This window comes from Bolinopsis microptera, chromosome 7, assembly GCF_026151205.1.
Source record: "Bolinopsis microptera isolate Bmic1 chromosome 7, MBARI_Bmic_1.0, whole genome shotgun sequence".
Classification (NCBI taxonomy): Eukaryota; Metazoa; Ctenophora; class Tentaculata; order Lobata; family Bolinopsidae; genus Bolinopsis; species Bolinopsis microptera.
In genome coordinates this window covers 9,241,055-9,261,734 of record NC_087078.1, presented here as the reverse complement: position 1 = coordinate 9,261,734, position 20,680 = coordinate 9,241,055, and the positions used below count along the sequence as shown (strand labels likewise).

Sequence of the window (20,680 nt, the reverse complement as noted above, 5' to 3'; positions counted from 1 at the left end):
AAACTTCGAAGTATAATTGTTTTATCCACTTTTTCGACATGATAATTGACATCCTTAGTGGAAGTTGGAACATACTGAGAATACTACACTGACGTTGTACTATATTACAGGTAACACACAGGCTGTCTCAACACGTTACACTTCTCAACGTTCAAGTGATAAAAGAAGAGACCGCCGCCTTGTTCAACAACATAGCTCATACTCCCTTGATGACGTCATCACGACCAACTGTGACGTCAGCATCGGCTACCCATGGCTTCAGACCTGCTACTAAACTTAACGCTTCTGGCTTCAGAAATGAGAGGACGCTTTAGTTAGAAACCAATATGTGTTTATTTTAATTTAAAGTATGTGATTTTTTGGGAGAAACGTGACGAAGCATGATTTCTGTATCATTTGGGTATTTTAGATCAGAATAAGCGGATTTCTTAATCATCGCTTTATTAGAGAATGTTGATAGAATTAATAACTAAGATTATTATCCTGTCAACTGTGATGTAAGATTTTCTGTGAGAGTGTGAGCGCTGGTTCGCACTGAAATAATAACAAAGACAGTTTCAGTTAGTATAAATTTCTGGTCGCACAAATTTAAAAAACGTGACGGATGTTACTCGTCTAAATTTCTCCGAATTAGCGCGCGCCGCTTTCTTCTCGAAGTGTTGGCACGTGCTACGAAGTAGCGCGCGCCGGGCCAGACCATTAACCTAGCAAAACTTAGTTGGGGACCCCAGGCTATTATCAATTATGCTCATAAACATATATATCCGCCGAATAGAGATTCGGCGGAATGACAGGCCGAGCGCCGCCAAGTAAAACAAAACTCGCGCCGAGTTGGACTCGTCGACGGTTTGGAGGACTTCGACGCGCCGCGCGAACTAGCATTCTTGCTTTGCGAACTAGCATTATTGCTTGCAACCCATCTTCGATCGTTGCTCTGCTTCGCAGAGCAATATTATTATATTATTATAATATTTTGTTGCATAAAAATATCATTCTTCAGTGTTCATTGACGGATGTTACTTACCTGAGGACCCCAGGCTATTATGTTCATTAACATAAAGAATAAAGATTTGGCGGAATGACAGGCTGAGCGCGGCCCAGTAAGATGTTACTCGTCTAAATTTCTTCGAAGTAGCGCGCGCCGCTTTCTTCTCGAAATGGTCCGATGGCAAGTGCTACGAAGTAGCGCGCGCCGGGCCGGATCATTAACAATGGTCAACAGTGTTCATAAAAGACTGATGCATGATTGAAGATATGTCGGAATGACAGGCTGATCGATGCCCATTAACTTATATAATACATAGCTAGCAGAATTCAGCAAAGTTATAACAAAAAGTTATTATGAAAATGGGTCAACTGTCAATTCATTATTGTATCATTGTTAGTTTTTTGCTCTAACCAGAGCCCTCTCGTTAGCGCGCGACCACCGAAGCAGTACGCGTATACACATGGCTATAATGTGTAGTTATTAGTTCTATTTAATTTGTTTACTCAATAGTAAATATATTTAAACAATATTGAATATACACAAACAACAAATAAATTCAGAACCGCGCACGATAGTTTTCGTATTCTCTCAATTGTATTCTCTCAAACTCAAAACTATATATACAATATAAAGTTAGACACCCTATAAAAATATAATTTTGGATGAAAACATTTTATAATATTTAATCTATTGTATTGGTTTATTCGTTTTTCGAGGGTGTCTATCCTTATATAGCTAGACAATTATCATGGCTGAAATTATTTGTATAATGTTCGAAACATTTTTAATAAAAAATTTTGAATGAAAAACCGTTTGAAAATTCAATAGAAGTGTTACAAATATGAGTAAAATCTATAAAATAGATTTTTTAAAATCTCTTATTTGTAATAAATGCATATAATTTTTATTTGCTTATCACAAGTTGCAGATTTATGGGTCTGTCATCTTTTATCAGGAAAACTCGTGACGTTGCAATTACGAATTTAATTTACATGATTGGGAGCCCAAATCTGATGCTATTGATAAATGAGTTCCAATGTGCCCAATAAGTATAATGAACTTTTGGTCCGTATGAATGTGTACTGAAGGGAACCCCTTCAAGATTCACCCGAGTCATGATAACTGAAACAAATTTTCAGAGGGTTAGTATTAATTTGATTCCCCTTTCAGGGTGTCAGTTAATAATCCTAGTCAGGCTGTTATCTGTTAGAGTGCAATTGATGAACTATGCTAATATTCAAACCTTCCATAGGTTTAAAAAAAGGGGGGACCCCCAACCCATGTAGCTGAGACACCTCACAGCAAGTAGACCAAAGTGGCTCTTGCTTGTGATCAGTGCATCAACTACCTGCCGAAGCGGTGGGTTGGGAGTCCCCCCTGGGATCATTTCGTCCGTAAAATTATATATACAACATAAAATAGTACAGTAAAATATCAAAAATTACATAAACAAATCTAGGAGACCTCAAAGCTCGTCTTCTGGGGGATGAGGTTGAAGGAAATGTCTTGCAGTTCAAGATGCTGGGCCGTTGATCTTCCTCTGATTCCTCTTAGTGCAATGAGTGTACTTCTTAACAGATCAAATCTGAATCGTGTTCTGATATGGTTTTTGACTTGGCTCTTGGCTTCTTTTTTATGGTCAGCTATCATCTCAGAGACACGATCTACAATACAGTGCATAGCGGTCCCATACCTCCAGAGGTTGTGAAGACTAGAGGGGCAAAGGATCCTTTCTCTGACTGAAGTACTCTCTCTTCATACAAATCTTTCTTTTCTTTCTCATGTTCTTTATAGATCCTATCTAGCGTCTTAAATGTGTTTGTGTCACAGTTAGGATGTGTGACCCTAACGTCAAAAAATGTTCTTTCAAAGGGTGCATACAATCCGACAGCTGCAACATCAAGACGGGCTTCATCCTTTCATAGGTAGAAATTTCTCATCAACTCATGTTGAAGTGTGGTGAGGAAGATAAATAAACACACCACCTTCTTAAAACAAATTTTTAGATGTTTTAGGCTTTCTTGACCCATTCAACCCAACTTATCACTTATTTGCAGTGTAGATTAATTCATACAGGTTAGATGCAGGAAATTTGCAAGAATAATGACATAAACATCATAACCATTAATATTCTTCCTAATTTCTACATTATCAGAACAATGAACATTTCACAGCCTTCTTCATGAAAAAACAAACGAATTTGGACATGGTCTTTTTTATAAAAAAAATTAATTAAAAGTACTATTTTGTCTTTCAATTTATTCGAGTTTATTTTATGTACGTTATATTTGCTGTACTCTGTAAAGTTTGAAAAATATGTAATACAAAAATTTAAACGATCGCGATGGGCACAAGGTCGATTCCTGCATTTTCTTCATAACCTCATTCTTTAAGAAACCGCTCGTTTGGGCTATCTTTATACAATGAGATTTGCCACAACTTTTAAAGTTTAAATCGAGTTATATCACAAATATATATTCCTGTTATATTGAGATGAATCTTGATAAGCTGCAATATTGTTCACGGTTGTCTGCAAATATCATATTTTTTGTTTTAATAATTTTCACATTAATTTAACAAACTATTTATCTAAGGAGAAGTGTGAAGTGTGAGAGATTGTGAGTGAAAGATGTTTCATTATACCAAGCCAGAGTGAGTATCTATTAAGTAGACATGGTCATAAGAAATACGATAAACTCAGGTGTGCTTCCCCAACATTAGGCTATGATAAAGTGTAAAATTATAACCATATGCTAGAAGTGTAATTCTACATTGCCTTCTTTAAAAAGGTATTACAGGGAGCCATATCCATTACATTGGTCCCAGTCATGTCCCAAATTTTACACAGTTCAGTGATGAATATATATATATATAATAATATAGGTGTCAGTACCTACACTCATACTGTAATATATTGAATCAATTTGATGTTGTATATAAAGTAGGAATGTTAACAAGATGTTCTGAAGATGATGAACACAACTCTTCTGAACAGCTCCTATCAACTACCTTATCGCTTCCAAAAGCTTACTCGACCACTTTCTGTACAACTCCGCAGTCCTCAACATGAACCATCAGAAGAGGCTCTGCTTGACAGAGAGGATGACGATCATAGGGTAACAAATCTGACTATAAAGAACAGTTACAGTCAACCTATTGATGAAATTGAAGTCAGCAATCAACAAGGTTCAAAACACGATCAACTCCAGATCTGGAAGCAATCTGAAAAGATGTAAGATGCTACATGTCCTAGCAACAATTCCTAGACCAATCCTGCCATTTCAAACAACAGAAACTCTCAGTGATTTTCAATCCGTTATGAGTTGATTACCCTGTTAATCATTCCTATTTGGTTTGATTGTGAGCATTGTAATCGATTCAATATTTTTTCAACAATAGTGTAAATACTGACACCTAATCTTAACAATGCAAAATTGGAAAACCACTGAGGCACAAATGGGACAAAAGGACACGACACAGCATGTGGTGTTACCTATTTTAAGCCTCTCAAGGCAAAAAAGTAAAACAATCGAGGCCCTAAGGATGCACACCTGGGATATTGGTATTCTTTCTGTTATAAATACTTCATATATGTGTTGTGTGGTGGACCTTGATAGTGCAAGTGTGATTAAAGCAGGAAGCAGCATTTTTAGAATCCAGGTACTTTTCTTTACTTTCCGAAAATATTCTTTACAGCAGAAGCCATTTTTTAACTTACATTTTCTACTAAAAACAATCCTACCCCATTTGATGATATGCTTATGACCACATTTAATCACAATCCCTCACCCCAGAATGCACCAATGGGCGCTTAAAGTAAATGTCCCTGACGCAAGCGTCACCAAGACGTTAACTGTGTCTGGTGAATCTACTGTATCAGAAGTCACTCTTAAACTAGTAGAGTTATTAGGTAATTGCTTCATTTTCACTTTTATCATGAAAATTAATTTCGATCAAAGAAAATGTTCAAAATACCAGTCATTTACCTCGTTTATCTTCTCAATTTTATTGTAATTTTCTTTCAGGTAGTTTAAAAAACTGGTCAAAGTATGCACTGTGGTGTACGGATAAAAAGACTTGGTTGATAGCTCCTCGTGCTACACTCAACACATATGGCCTTGATGCAGGTACGTAAATTTACGATTCATTCCTCTGACTTGTAACTTACGAACAATTCTGGGGTTGGCTCCATATACCTTGAACATAATATATTATGTTATATATACTAGAATAACTAAAACATAGCTCGTCAGTACACCAGTTATAGTGCAACAATTTGTGCAATTCCAATTTTACAACTTCAAAAGTTTTCCAATGTATTATACTAGACAAGGTTTCCACATCGATATGAGATACTACTCAACAACGCAGGTAAAGTAACCGCTAATGATTTTAAATTTAACAGTAGATACAATAATACAACTAATTTGTACGAATTTTCAGGTAACAAAGTGATCTTCACGACAACCAGTAAAAAGTTGTCAATCCAGCTGCCGGACAGATCTCAGCTAGATTTGGAGAAAGCAGATTTCAGTAACACTTTGTTCTCGGTAGTGTGTACTATCTGTCGGGATCTGAGGGTACGACATCCTGAGGAGCTCTCTTTACTTAGGTAAACTTGTTATCTATAATATCTAGATAGTTTTGTTACATTACACTGTTACGATCTTATTATTTCTGTTTTGTTACACTATTATTACAATGTAACAATTATATTAAGATTGTTTTGTTATCACATGATCTGAGTACAACTCGTCTCCTCACGTGTACAAATTGTAACATTCTTTGTGACACGTCATGACTGACACCAGTCTGCTCAACTTGTAGTGAAAATAATCGCAAAGCTTTTACCTTACACCTTATTGTGTAGAATTTGACAGAGCGACACTATTTCTTGAAGTATTTCATACATTATTAAGAATTGTTTCACGGCTGATTTAATTTAACATAAAACTGAGAAAGAGTAAAATCCTTCCCTTCTCGTCCCCTTGTCCTGTAATTATATTCGGAGTAATTCACTCAGCGCTCACACATTATGAAAATATGATATCTAATCCGAGCATTACAGTTCCTTGTTGTAACACACACTCCCATAATATTACTACTCGGCTAGTGAGATTCGCAGGAAATTAGGAAGAGGTGCTGGTAAAAGCTTGTTCCCTCCTCGTAATACAATGTGTCGTGTACTCGCCCAGCACTCCTCTTGACAATGTAATACTATTACCACACTCACCAATCACAACACCCCATTCCGCCCACGAGACTAAAACCAGCCAATCACAGCCCAGACGGTCAGCACACGTGACTTGTTGTGATGTTTAAAGTTATTTTGGTGATATGTCATCGCGAGGGTTGTAAGGTTGCGATACAGAACGCACGGAGGGCTGGTTACATATAACAAACAGAACACACTCCGTAGATCTGTACATTACACACACACACACACACAGATGCCTTGTATCTGATATTTTAATAGTATGGAGATATCTTAGGACTGTAATTTCATTAGAGCAGGTCTCCTGTAGTAGTATCTTGTTGAACTCAGTACATTTGGAATTAGACTAGGTTTACGATGTAGTTATATTGTCTGTACTGTATACCTCTCCTGGTATGTGAGTATTATAATTGAGTTTGTTAATTAACCTGCTACTAACTCAACTCAGCTTCACTGCCTCAGCTTCACTTACCTGTCTAAGAATATTCTACAGAACACTACAAATGCACTGTTCTAATCTCTGTACCATATGCCGAGCTATATAGAGATATATAGAGATATAGACTTACAATACAAGTGCTCAGATACGAATAACACGCACGGATACAACATTGTAGCCAGGATATCATCTTCCCTGCTATTTCACGACTAGATGCTCCGAGTGTACCCATAGGAATGTGCCTATCAGCTATCACAGAACCCTGTATAATACACCCTGTATAATAAACCGTGTAACGTACTCAATGTAGTACGTGCGGCTATAAAGCTGTGTGTTAAATGCTGTGTTTATTTATTTATTTACACAAGTTTCCTCTCACAGGTGTGCTAAGGAAGAAGATTTGAAGGATGCGAGGAATGTCACAGCTCGTCGTACTTTCCGTGTCCGCAAGGCAAACAAGCCCAAACCAAAGAAGGATGCTGGTGCTTCCCAGGATAAGATGGATACTTTTGGTGCTTCAAATGGTGAGTTTAGTACTAGTAGCACGTGTTATCGAAAGTTGCTTGTAGCACATAGTTTACATATTGTATGTATAATGTACAGTGTACACCAGGGTATTTCGAATCCCCTTATAATGACAATATACGTGTATTAAATATAAATCTAAACCTCAGTTTAACGGGGATACAGTATTGCTGACTAAATTGAGGGGGACTGAATAGTGAATAGGGTCGAACCAGAATACTGTTGAAATAGACTATTTAAAAGTAGTATTAGGTGAATCGTGTGAAAATATAATATTTCGCCACCTATGTATGTACATTCATTACGTTAATGTTATCTTGCAATCCCAGCCGTGGACGAAAATGGTAAGTCCCAGGCTTCCCAAAATCACTGGGGATATTTTGACAAATTGGCTCGGGTTTAATTGCCCGTGTAATTTTTATTACAATAATTGTGAGGAGTCGGAGTTTATCATTTGAACATTGTTCAAAATGTTAAAAGAAAATAATTTTGAGGGAAATATGGTCTGACGTTTCTACTTTGAAATGTTGAAACCGGAGTTTGCCTAAATTATACCCAAATTTTGACCTTAAGTTTTGATCAGCAGTAATTGATTTGTGTAATTGCATAGTACATACTCAACACTATGGCCCATGTTTCCAAGCAGAATATATCTGCTCTTTTATGAACCTGTTGGCTGTAATCATTTTGGCGTTTTAAATAACACACAGGAGTATCAACAGTCTCATTGTACATAGTATATAGAGCAAAATTGTACTACTAAACGCAAAAACCATGTCAAATTGAAACTCTTTAATAATGCAAATGTGTATTGTTATAACATATATAATTAATTAATAACTAGATTATCCAATCTCCTAATTGCTGCCCTCCCAGGAGAGACGCTGTCACCTCACGGATCAGTAGCTAACGTGTGCCAGCTTACTCCTGATGAGATAGATCATATTGACATCAAGGAGGGTAAGACCATGGATGAGCGAGCCATGATGAACGCGGGATGGCTGGACAGCAGCAAGTCTCTCATGGAACAGGTACGATATTATGTTACTTTACTTTCATTTACACTTTCACTTTCAATGTTAATAAGTGTTCTGTTATTTTTTCATTTAATTGTGGTAATTCTACCGGAGAAAGGTTGGTAGCGCCTAAAGAATTTCTTAGCAATGCAATAAAGTTATGATCGAACGGTGGCTTCATGGATACGTCAAAAAGGCAAATATTTGCATAATTTTGTAGACAGAGAATAAATCGCATATATATTCTTAATCTGCACTTAACATAATGCAATTAATGTTGATCTGAAGATCTGAATTACTTAAGGTATCACTTTTCAAACATATTCTAGTCGCATTAAAGACAATCTCAGTGTCTCGACACTATTAGCAGTACTTTACCAAATTGCTACATGCTAAACACGCACATATAATGTTAGAATATGTAATCGGAGAGAATTAAGAGCTCTATTTTTAGGATTTCAAATGAAAAAGAGCTTCTCTGGCTTCCAAAGTGTTTTGTACATCAAGTTCACGCACTTATCGTGGGCGGTGCAGAAATAACCCGGCATAATTCTACGATAACTGAATTACTAGCGTCAAGCTCATTCGCTGTAAATTTAACACCTCGCACTGTACCAATGTGATGTGGTTAATCCACGTGACAAATAAATAAATTTACATCAACTGAAAATGTCCGAACTCTGTCGGTATTCGTGCAAGTCGGTGCTCTGAATAAGTTGGAAACATAACATTTATCAGGTGCAAACACATCCCGGACAATTCTTTAAATAGCTTGTCTGTAATTTGTGGGAGAGCTTCTCTGGCTGTTGTATTAGATTAGTGAATAATGTTGAAGCTATAAATATGTGTATTTCGTGCTTATTAAATCAATGCTATAGGTTTTCTCTCTGTATAGCTATATAATAAACATGCACCGTGACGTGCAATAGTAATACATGTACTGCGTCTTGTGACACATTTAAAATGTGTCTATGGCTACACGTGCAGTATAATCTAGAACTAAATTCAATCATTTATGATTATTATATTGAATCGAGCAGTGTTCACGGGCGATACATTTTAAAAAGGAACTTTAAAATGTTCTGTGTTATGGGCTATTCTAAAATTCTCTTCCAAGGGTTAAATTATGATTCCAATCAAAATCATGGAACATTTTACTTTAAGTAGCTGTTAAAAGTAATTAAAAAGTAATTAAAAGGTAATTAATTAATCAAATTCTAGTAAATCTAGATATACCCACTTGGATAACATGCTAAAAGTAACCACGTTATTTTCCTCTCGCACGATGACCTTTGAGAAATTATTATAATTTACACAACTCTCACTCTCACGGCGTATTAAACATGTAAACATGTGGATTTGGAAATATTTACTGTGAAACTTCAAGTCCTGGTCCGGCGTGTAAACTTCGAACAAAACGGAACATTTTGCTGGGAAATAAACTTTATAATGTTGTAAATGTGCGCTGGGAAAGTTAAGCAGGGCGGGTCCTGTACAAATATTGTTCGGGAATATCTGATTCATGAATTTGTTTGTTCCACTCTATAACATTTGTATTGTGTATCTCCGTACTGTGGAAGTAGAAAGTGGGGGGTCAGGTGATGGTGGGTCAGGTGAGGGTTGGTCAGGTGGTAACGAGAGTTCCTGGTTCGCTCCTGGTTCACGTTACAAATTCAATAAACCTGTTAAGCGGGTGTTAAGTGTGAGTACTATCTGAACACAATGCGGCTGAAAATATATACACAGAGTCCTGTGCTGTGTGTTAGTACACACAGCACTGTGCCAAGGTTATTGGATACAGAATAGTTTATCAAATTAAAAGCTAGAATCCAACCTCACTACCATGACCAGTCTCTAATACTGTTTAGTTATAGTATTAGTAGTTGGTAAATGTGTATAAAACATATTCCCTGTTGGCGATCAAATTTGCGTTGAATTCATTGCACCTTATTTCAGTCGTAGCAATTAATTAGTTTTTGTCAAAGTAGCGCAATATTTCTCAGTGCTACATTATATCACACATTCTCAGTAGACATTTGAAATAGCACTTTGCGGTGCTTCTTAAAATAAAATCCCCGTGAATAGTTATTTGAACGTTCTATCAAGCCGCTAAGTAGTTTGTTGACATTTCGTGTGAAGTTTAAGACTTCTCATAAGATTTGCATGTTATTCCTCAAAACTCTGTCTTTATTCAAACTTTGTGGTACACGCTTCATTTAAATTGTGGTACATGCTTGTTATAATAATTTCTAAAACCGGTTTTATATTTGTGTAACATCCTCTAAACATGTGACATACTAACGATTGTTTACTTTTCAAACATACTAACGATTGTTTACATTTCAGGACGTTCAAGAAGGGGACATGTTGCTCCTGAGGTTCAAATACTTTGCTTTCCTGGATCTCAACAAACAGGTAAATTCATCTATATCACGTGTTCTCTCTCTCATATATCACGTGCTAGCAGGATTGCCTCGTTCATTCAGAGTCAACACCAGCTGTTGTCCTGACGGGATGTGGATTCCCAGCGCTGGGTAAACTGTTGTTTTTCAGAACACTATACCATCTCGGGTTCCCTCAATTTGAAACCCACCTCTCACATCTCACTAACTCTTCCTCTGAAACGTCTACAGTTACGGGGTAGGGTGGTAAAGTGTAGACTACACACTTTACCACCATGTTTATCCCATGGTTAGGGTGGTTAAGTGTAGACTCTACACTTTACCACCATGTTTATCCCATGGGTAGGGTGGTGAAGTGTAGATTCTACACTTTACCACCATGTTTATCCCATGGGTAGGGTGGTAAAGTGTAGATTCTACACTTTACCACCATATTTATCCCATGGTTAGGGTGGTAAAGTGTAGACTCTACACTTTACCACCATGTTTATCCCATGCCTAACGGCTAACTCTGTCTCTAAAACTTTACCACCCTGTAAATTCTCCTTCACACACAAAACTTGTCAGTTATATCATGGTCAGAGTGTCAGCCACAATATTCTCCATGTCTACAAATGTCGGGAGTGCTAACTTGTGATTTAATACGTGTCACGTGTTGAAACCGCCTAGTCACGTGACATAACGCCTACAATATGTGCGTCATACTATAGTTCTACTAGTTAGTACTACTACATCATTCACTGTTGAGTTTTGACCTAAAAATGTCACTGATATCATCTTGTTTGGTAATCAAAGACCTTCAATATTGAATAATGTTATACAAATGGAGCTCTGAACCCTCTTGTAAATCTGTCCTGGACAGACCATCCATAAAACTCCACAACATAACAGAAGTCAGAAGTAAAATGTAGAATTCAGACGTGATGTTCACTGTTCATGCCAGCATTACAAAATAGAGCGGGCTTTTGTCACCATTATGAAATATCATCCAACAAAATTCAAACACGCGACTAATTAATTAAAGGTTATTAAAGCTTGATTAATAAACTATTGTTAAAGTTTACACGTTACATATCAGGCTCAGGAACAAATCTCCCAGCCTGTGTAACTGATCAGAGTAGCGATTATAATACGTGTAGTGACTACAATGTAGTCAGATCACGTGACTACATTGTAATCACGTGACTACATTGTAGTCACTTGGGGGTTGTTATAGAGTTTTCATTGTGTTAACTATGACACCCCTCCGTGTAACTGTGTAAGTATGATTGTGTGATAGTTGTTGTGTGATTGTGTGATTGGCGACTGTATGTTGGTGGGTAATTTGGTTCTTTTCACTCGGTGAGACTGAGTTAAGAGTAGTAATATAATGTACTCACACTTGTAGAGAGTAATACATAATTCAGCTTGTTGAATAATCTGGGGCCTATATAGAAAAAAAAACTAGGTTCCATGAGGCCCAAAAAAATGTTCAGCCCTCTACTATAATATACGGGTCAATGTGTAATGTCCCTAATGTGTAATGTCGCTAATGTGTAATGTCCCTAATGTGTAATGTCGCTAATGTGTAATGTCGCTAATGTGTAATGTCGCTAATGTGTAATGTCCCTAATGTGTAATGTCCCTAATGTGTAATGTCCCTAATGTGTAATGTCGCTAATGTGTAATGTCGCTAATGTGCAATGTCACTAAATGACCAGACTAGTAACGCCAGCAGAATGGAGCAGATTATAACAGGTGTTCTGTAGTTGACATGTTAACCTTGGCATTTATAAACAACAGTCTAACGGTGATAGTTAGTGTGAAAGTTAGGAAATTGTAGGGACTCGCTTGATATGAGCTGGTCAACTGTATTGAACGTGTTCGCGATTGTATGTGTAGCATTGCATTGTGCAATGGTTCAATGCTCGTAGCGGCATATAAATTATGCAAGTATGTAGGCGAATTATATATTCCTTTGTAAAATATTATTCTTTTCTAACTATAATAGAATAATAACTTATAAAGGAGACATGTCTATTGCACTGTCTGCACAGCTCCCTCAAGTCACTTCTCTCAAGGCATTTTACTTTAGACAGAAAGATAAATGAAACAGCACGACCTATGGCTATACAATATATTATATATCCTACATTTGAATTTGAAACTTTGATCAGTAATAAACCTAAAGCAATAAAAATAGAGCCCTTTTCATTCTGTCTAGGAAAACATCCTGATTGCTATCTATGTTAGTGTACTAGTTTTTAGTGATGTATAGATGAATTACTGACTGTGTGTAGTTAATGTAGAAGTCTGCAGCTGCTGACTTCTAACTAGCTTCCTATACATCTAATAACCCTCTAATTACCCCCTAATTATCGCTAATTAGTACTTCAAGGTTGTCCTAAATGTCACCTCCATACCGCAAAACTACACCCAATTCTTCACTTCTTACTACGCTTAATCAAACAAGGTTCTGGGTATGGTTATAATTAGCAGAAACATAATAATCACATATGTTTTTAATGTTCTTCGCGAGGCTCTAAAAAGCAATTAATTAAGGTTTCTAACAACTTGTTCATTAAAACAACAGCTGTTATTTCCTTACATTAATAGTTCCAGGCGGCAACGTGGGTCGGGTGACATTCTGTTAGAATGCTTATTAATGAAAGAAATTGAGTCGGGTATACACTATACAAGGCAAAGCTCCTTCTAAAAACTATGTTCGTTTTCCAATATAGTGTTCAGTGATTGTGTGATATTAACAAGATATTATCAAGATATTAACAAGATATTAACAAGATATTATCAAGATATTAACACCCGACTCCTCTCCAGAGAGACGAAGCTCGTATAAACGCTCTGTTCCACCAAGCTATCAGATCAGTGTTATCTGAAGATGTTGTACCTACTGAGTCAGAGTGTCTTGAGTTCGCTGCTCTTCAGGTTAGCTTTATCTTTTAACTTTGTTACCTTTTCATGGTACTTTTTCTTTGTGGTTGTGAATTACTTCATGATAACGATGCAAGCAGCCGCAAAAAGCTGGGATATAAACTTGGCAGGAAATTAACCCAGTTCCCCCTCAGTTTGCAGTTGAGCAAGCAGTGAGGAATCCCCCAAAACTAGCCCCGGCCATGGCACCCGGTAAAGATGACCTGGACTCTGCTTTGGCTGATTTGGAGGTCTCCCTCGGAGCTAACGATCCTGATCTGGAGAAACTGGTGAGTTTTGATATTGTGAGGAGTAAGGCTTGTTGGTTATATTTCTGTGTGTAACTCGCCTTGTTATCATAATATGTATGTTGTTCATAGTCTTTACTTTACCATCTTTTGGTTTTGTAAAAGCTCGTCAATCTTGGATATGAGTCGAAAAATATTCGGACATACGTCATCTATCATCGAACACATCATCAATTTTGAATCCTTACATTTTACATTACGAATAAGCTACACTGGAATGCGTGAATGTATCGAAAAATGTTTCTAAAGTTGAGGTCCCGCTGAGTGTAGAGTAATCATGGCTGACAATCTTTAATTAGCCACAGTCGAAATACGAGACCACTTTAAACATGGGAGTTTTTGGGAAAACCCCGAAACCTGTGCATAATGTGCAAATTCCATTCCCCAATATAATAATCATCTCCACAATCCTTACCGGATATTATTAAATCCTAAAATTCTTTCAATAACCTCGTGTTGATGATATAACGTTACTAATTTTACATATTCAAATAATGTCACATCAGTGGATTAAAGGTATTTTTCTGTCTTTATATTTAGTGTATTCAATAAATGTAATAAATTTGCTGTTAAAATCATATAACACCCACATTGCAAACAAACCTGGTGTCTGGTGATATTAAACATGAATTACTGCGTGAAATTTAAACACCCCTCAACAAAGACAGCTCGGACTTAACACAGATATTACATATCATGATATATTCTGAGCTGTAATATTAGTTTTCTAAAAGTGACGTTACAGCAGTTTGATCTGTATCAGTGAGAACAGTAATCAGTGTGACATTATAAAATGATGTAACAGTGGGCGTATATCACACATTTAACACCTCTCAGTATTGCTCCACCACTAGACTGCACAGTGTACTGGGACACCAGTGAATGTGAAGTAGGGACTCTTAGAAGTGCGTGTGAGGTCACGCGTGTGAGGTCACGTGTTATAATAATGGAGACTTATCAAGTGTGATTACGTCTGGACACCGTGGATTTTGTGTGGAACCGTCCAAAGTGTTCTGTGATATGGAGTGTAACATCTGAGTTACTATTTTGTAGACACACAACACGTTTATAAATGTATTATCAGTGGACGAAGCCTTAGATAGGCACTTTACAGACACAGTGTCTAAAATATTTAATTATTGAAATAATTCATTACGACTCATTTCATTGGTTTCAAACTTTCAAAATTTTACAGCCAGCTAAAAATGTCGAGCTGCCACCGCCACTATGTTAATACAGCACTTCCAATTGGTCGATACCAATCACGTGACATGACACCATCCTCTGATTGGTTAACAGCAGCCTGTCCTGCCATGCGTAATACGGAAAAAGCTATTAGAAAGTTTTAGAACGGCTGCAGAAAGTAGTTTATTTCACTTATACAATCCGGCTGACATTGCCAGTGTGACTTATAACAGGGTGTAGGCCGTGCCGGTAATATTATATATATTATATGTATTGTCAGGTACATCTTATTACTAGTCAATACTTTTATCAGTATGTTACGTCATGATACCATTGTCAGAGGATGATTTAATATGTGAAGCCGTTACTGTATAAAGGCGCGGGAACACCAATAGTGATCTAATAAGACCTCATATTTTAATGGGTGGGGGTTCTAAACACTTGTTATTGATACATCTGAATAAATTTAATTAAAAGCATAATGTGACAATAGGTACTCTTCTAAATATAAATGTTAGAATTTATTTATTAAAGGCCGTTAACATTAGCTTCCTACGCCGAAAAAATGTTTTTCGCGCTAGTTGACATATCAAAATAATGATAATATTTTCTTTTCAGAACAACACAGTGCTCCCTAACTACAACAGAGAACTACAAGCAAACCTGAAATTCAAGAAGTAAGTAAAAGCACAGCAGACATTTTGTTAATTCAATTTGGTGACATCATAATGCCTCCACTCAGCAATATATTACGACGATTGTGTTGCGACTGAAGTTTTGGGCGTGGTTTAATTTAAAGCCGGTACCATGACTGGAAGCACGATATGTTGACACATGACCACATTGTGTCCGACAGTTTGTGTGTTTCCCTGCAAGTTACACTTGAGTTACTATATTAGCCAACTAGAACCAACGTCACAACACTTTTTTAACACAATTTGTAATGTTTCTGACTGAGGAGTCACAATTTGGTGCCTAGTGTTCGGGCTAAATTTAGAATAATATGTAATATTCCTAATTATGACTGGTGGTAGTAATTGTGACCTCCAATACATCACATTTGTACTGGTTTCTTCTCTCCAGTCTCTGAAATTAACAGTAAAACTAGTTGACTTTTGTATCTTCTAACTTGAAATCGAGAAAAGGGAAGCCAACCGAACAATTAGCACAGCAGTGAACACTTGAACAGTCTATTTCGTAATTTTCTCTAAGCTGATAAGGCTTTCTTAAGCAATGTACATTCCATTCTATACTGTAAGTGCCGGTGACCGGAAATTTTAGTGTTCTAATCGGTCCTCATAGAAAACTCTTCGAAAGGAATTTTTCGAAAAATACACTTTTTCTTTAAGTGTGTGATTTCTTAGACTGGTTTAATCATGTATCGTTTTCAGGCCGAACAAGATTTTCTTCTTCTTGGCCAAGCCAAAGATGCACAAGTTTACATTCAGAGGTAAGAGTATTTCTATATTCTATGATAATTGACATTCCCCGATAATTACTTTGCAGGAAGCAAATATTTAAATCAATGATAATGACCCAGTCTTAATAACTTTATTGGCACCAATTTTTCAGAACAATAAGAGAAGTTCAATGCGTAATTAATTTCCCGTTCTGTCTCCGACGGAGTGGCGGCTAGCTAAATTCCCGCGCCTAAAATGTTATAGTTCTACTTGCAGTTTACTGTAGCGCGCGAAACAAATCTCGTTGTACTGAAAATTGTGCGTCATTGTTTAGTGTGACGTACGGCCATTACGCGCGCGCATCATATTCAAGAACAAATACGAGAAATGTTCTTTCAGATCTATTTTAGTCGACTTAACTGAAATATCACCTCTTTCCCTCAGATACAACCATGTCATTCTTTAAGGATGCGGCAGGTTCTGGACCCCCTGATTTCGTCCAAGATCTTAAAGGTATTACACTCTTAAAACGCTGTTTAACCAATATTATCGACCTCATTCTCTCACATTAAAATATTTCTTTGACCGTTGCACGGAGCTCTGACGAAATTTTTTCAGATTGCTCGATTGTTCCAGAAGTGGATGTCAGAAAAGGAAAATACATCCTACACATCAAACCTCCTGGCGGAAAAGAATACCTCGTTCTGTTCGGAGATGTGAGTGTTAACCTATAGTTATAATAACCAGTAATCGACCGGGATTCCCGGCGCCGTGAAATCCCGGCGCCGGGGGAGCTATTTCTTCCCGGCCCCGGCCGATTTTCAATTTTTGCCGGGAATTTGGCCGGGAATTTTTGATCGAGATCGGCCTAAAACTTTCATATAAATCTTAAAATGGATTTCAATTTTGAAAGGATGATGTCAAGAGTGCCAACTTTTATTTACTGTTTCAGCTGAACAAAATTATTTTACCAAAATATATATGAAATCTAATTACCTTCTAAACTGTTCAATTGATACTCGAACATTATATTGTCATGTAAAAATAAGTTCAGATCCTAAGTCCTGAAAAGTTCTAACTTGGCCGTGGATTTATTAAATTCACGGCCCCGGCCCCGGCCAAATTCCAGAACGGCCAATTCCCGGCCCCGGCAAAATTTGGACATTCCCGGCCCCGGCCAAATCCTAGCCCCGGTCGTTTACTGATAATAACTAATAATCTAGTCTTACTCATGGAAATAAAAGTTTTATCGTTGCATATCCAGCGTGTATTTTGTAATGAATGTGACTCACAAAATATAATTGCCAGAAAGAAGAGTTTTGCCAATGGACTGCAGCGTGCCGTCTGGCTAGCAAGGGAAAGCCAATCAGCGACAGTACCTACGACAGTGAGATCGACATCGTAAAGACGATGGCAAACATGCAGGAGCATTCCCAGACCCTGAAACTAAACAGGAACAAGCGAGCTGTTGTCACTTCTGACGAGGTAAGTTCCTTAGCGTTTAAAACTCAATTATAATTTATTACAATCCAAGTGATATGTTCTGAAAAATGAGTATTAACTTGTGTGAACTAAAGGACAACTTCCCGTAGATAAAAACTGAAGACTTTGTCTCGGCGAGGGTTGGAAGAAAACACCGACCGGAACAATTGGCTAATTTGATCCTTGATGCTCACAACATGTTACCCAGACGAGATCACACCGCTACCGAACTTAGACTCAAGTAAATTTCCCTTATTTAAGTAGTCTTTTGTGATCTTGCCAACTCTTATATTTACCTTAAAACAGCTGTTATTCTGCTGACGGTAACTCCTCTGCCATCTTATCTAACGATTTATTCCAACAGTTACATCTTGAAGTGGGAGAGACTGATGGACTTTGGAATCAGCTACTTTATCGTCAAGTTCGATAAGTCTAAAAAAGAGGAACTACTGGGAATATCTAGAACCCACATGAGCAAGTTTGACCTGGCGCCCCCACATGAGCTTCTCAAGACCTGGCACTGGACTTCTCTGCAGAGCTGGAATGTTAACTGGGAGGTTGGTGTTTTTTAGATTGTTGTTGATTTTAAAATTTAGATTGCAAACTTACAGCTTCTGTTAAACCACAAATACACTGAGATTCATATTTTAAGCTAAAATGCATGATTTGAAACGATCTCCCAATTGTATCTAGGTCTTAAATCACAATTTCTACAGATCAGAAAGTTAACGTTTAACGTTGACGGAGACTCCCACGCATTTGAATGCAACTCATCCGAAATCAAGATCGTGCACGAATACATTGGTGGTTACATCTTCCTGACCCTGCGCAAGGAGTCGGACACTGAGCTAGACAAGGAAATGTTCTACAAGCTGACCGGAGGATGGCAGTGAGGGAGGCTCGCTGACTGGAGGGCGGCGGTGAGGGGGTCTTACATCTCTCATACCCCTTCCGGGATCTGGGATCTTCTGGTGTTAGTTGGCAGAAACTTGATAGTAGACCGACTTGTAAGGGTCGACTTCCTCGACACTTAAACTAAACTCTTGCACCCCAATATTTTATATTTTCTCATACGTTAGGCTCCGATTCATCTTTTGGCAGAATTTGTAATTGTTCCCAGTGATAAACAAGCCGTCATTGACTGGAATTTTCGCTGTCTGAAAAGACGTTTCTACTGATTTTAAAACGTAGCTCCTGAAGAATTTTAGGTTTTACCATGAGCATGGAATGTTATGCGGAGCTGAGTGTGAAATAGCATTCATTATTTCTCGAATGAATCGCTCTTGACTGAAGCCGTTTGTAAGCTGAGAAATTTTGATATTTGATTCTTAATTTTTTGTTAGATGTTGCGTGTCTGTTTTGACAGAAAATAATGGACACCGAGGACCTAAGTGTCACTTAAAATAATTTAAATGGGTCTTACGAATCATTAACTTTTATGACTAGGTTGGTAGGTGTAGACTATATATCATTAATTTTTGTACGTTTTTAAAATATTATTAGTTTAACTTACATGTTGAAAGATTACAATGGTGTTGGAAAATTTCTTACCGGAACCCTTCATATTGTTCCAAATAGATATTCTGATTTCCCGTCATATATTATTAAAACTGTTTTCAAAAGTTAATCAAACCGCTCAGAAACTCTGTAATATGTATTCAAAAATGATGAACAAATATTGAAAAACTTTATCAATCAAATTTATTCTGCTTCTGATATTAAAAAATCCCTTTTTTGCGATTGGTTTCCATTGAAACGATTGCTTTATTATCGACCGAGAAAATTCAATCTTGGAGCATAATTTCCGTTCTTTTTTGACATTTTGTACATACTTTTTTTGTAAATCAACTGCCGAGGAATTATGAGTGTGATCGATGGTTAAAGATTTTCTCTTTTTGTGTCAAATTATTTCGCACTGCAGTTTGCTTTTCTGTGGTCAAGATTGTGCGTTTGTCTATACCTATAAGTGTGGAATGTGGATCTCAACAAGGGTGTAGCAGTTATTTACAGAGTTGGAAACTGGAAAAGATTTGAAGGCTCAGAAACTGTAAATTTAATATTCGCATAAATATGTTCTTACTTGCAATGGTCAATTGAGCGGCGTACGAGGAATGTTTTATTAACGTTGAAAAGTAAAGGACGATAAATAATAATTTGAATGTTTTGGAATGAATTTTACTTGACCGGTAATGAAAATTTCATCTAATTCTATTGTTGGTCTCAATGTATTTTTAGTATGATCCAAATTTTGTGGTTCATACCTGCAATCGATAGTTCATCGAGTGAATTTCTGGGTTCATCCCTCTGAGGGTAAACTCTAGAACATTTTCCGAATTTATAATCTGATCCGTGGTCATTAGCAGAACCATCCACTATCTATAATTTTGTAGTAATGTTATACAAAAAGTTTTATGATTGGTTTTATAAATTTAATTTTGTCTATTATTTGTTATCCGCCTATGTCAGTCCATTTGCGACGACGGTACATTAAATTTACAGAAATTAAATTCCATTATTGTAAATGTACCATGCTAAAATCATTCAGTCGTAATGATATCAAATACTTATCGATTATTATAACGCCACGCCAACAATATGGCTTTTCCCTAAAATAATTAACTGTAAAAATGAGATAAGAGGCAAGATTCCATCAAGCTTGCTAAGTGCTCTCCCGGACCTTAAGAGCTTAAATTAATTTACCATTTGTCGTAATATGTAATATCCGGCCATCTAGTCTTAGCCTTATCACTTATATATATATTATATTTATATATATCGGTCCATCAAATCAGTCCATAAATTCATAGTAT

The 20,680-nt window shown here is 37.0% G+C and overlaps 1 protein-coding gene across 3 annotated transcripts; it reads left to right on the top strand.

Annotated features, from left to right (window-relative positions):
• The first annotated feature begins 3,538 nt into the window (after positions 1-3,538).
• On the top strand, positions 3,539-20,303 carry LOC134818105 (unc-112-related protein-like). 3 transcript variants are annotated; one of them, XM_063827523.1, is made up of 17 exons: positions 3,539-3,640; positions 4,783-4,898; positions 5,014-5,115; positions 5,432-5,600; positions 7,024-7,166; positions 8,044-8,198; positions 10,530-10,598; positions 13,403-13,510; positions 13,651-13,785; positions 15,607-15,665; positions 16,380-16,438; positions 16,833-16,901; positions 17,007-17,104; positions 17,697-17,873; positions 17,981-18,111; positions 18,235-18,427; positions 18,587-20,303. In XM_063827523.1, the coding sequence occupies exons 1-17, from the start codon at positions 3,618-3,620 to the stop codon at positions 18,761-18,763; spliced, it is 1,983 nt and encodes a 660-aa protein (XP_063683593.1). In that variant the 5' UTR covers positions 3,539-3,617; the 3' UTR covers positions 18,764-20,303. The 3 variants fall into 3 exon arrangements, with proteins under 3 accessions (XP_063683593.1, XP_063683594.1, XP_063683592.1); XM_063827524.1 differs by lacking the exon at positions 3,539-3,640 and adding an exon at positions 3,929-4,648; XM_063827522.1 differs by lacking the exon at positions 3,539-3,640 and adding an exon at positions 3,938-4,220.
• Positions 20,304-20,680: the final 377 nt, after the last annotated feature.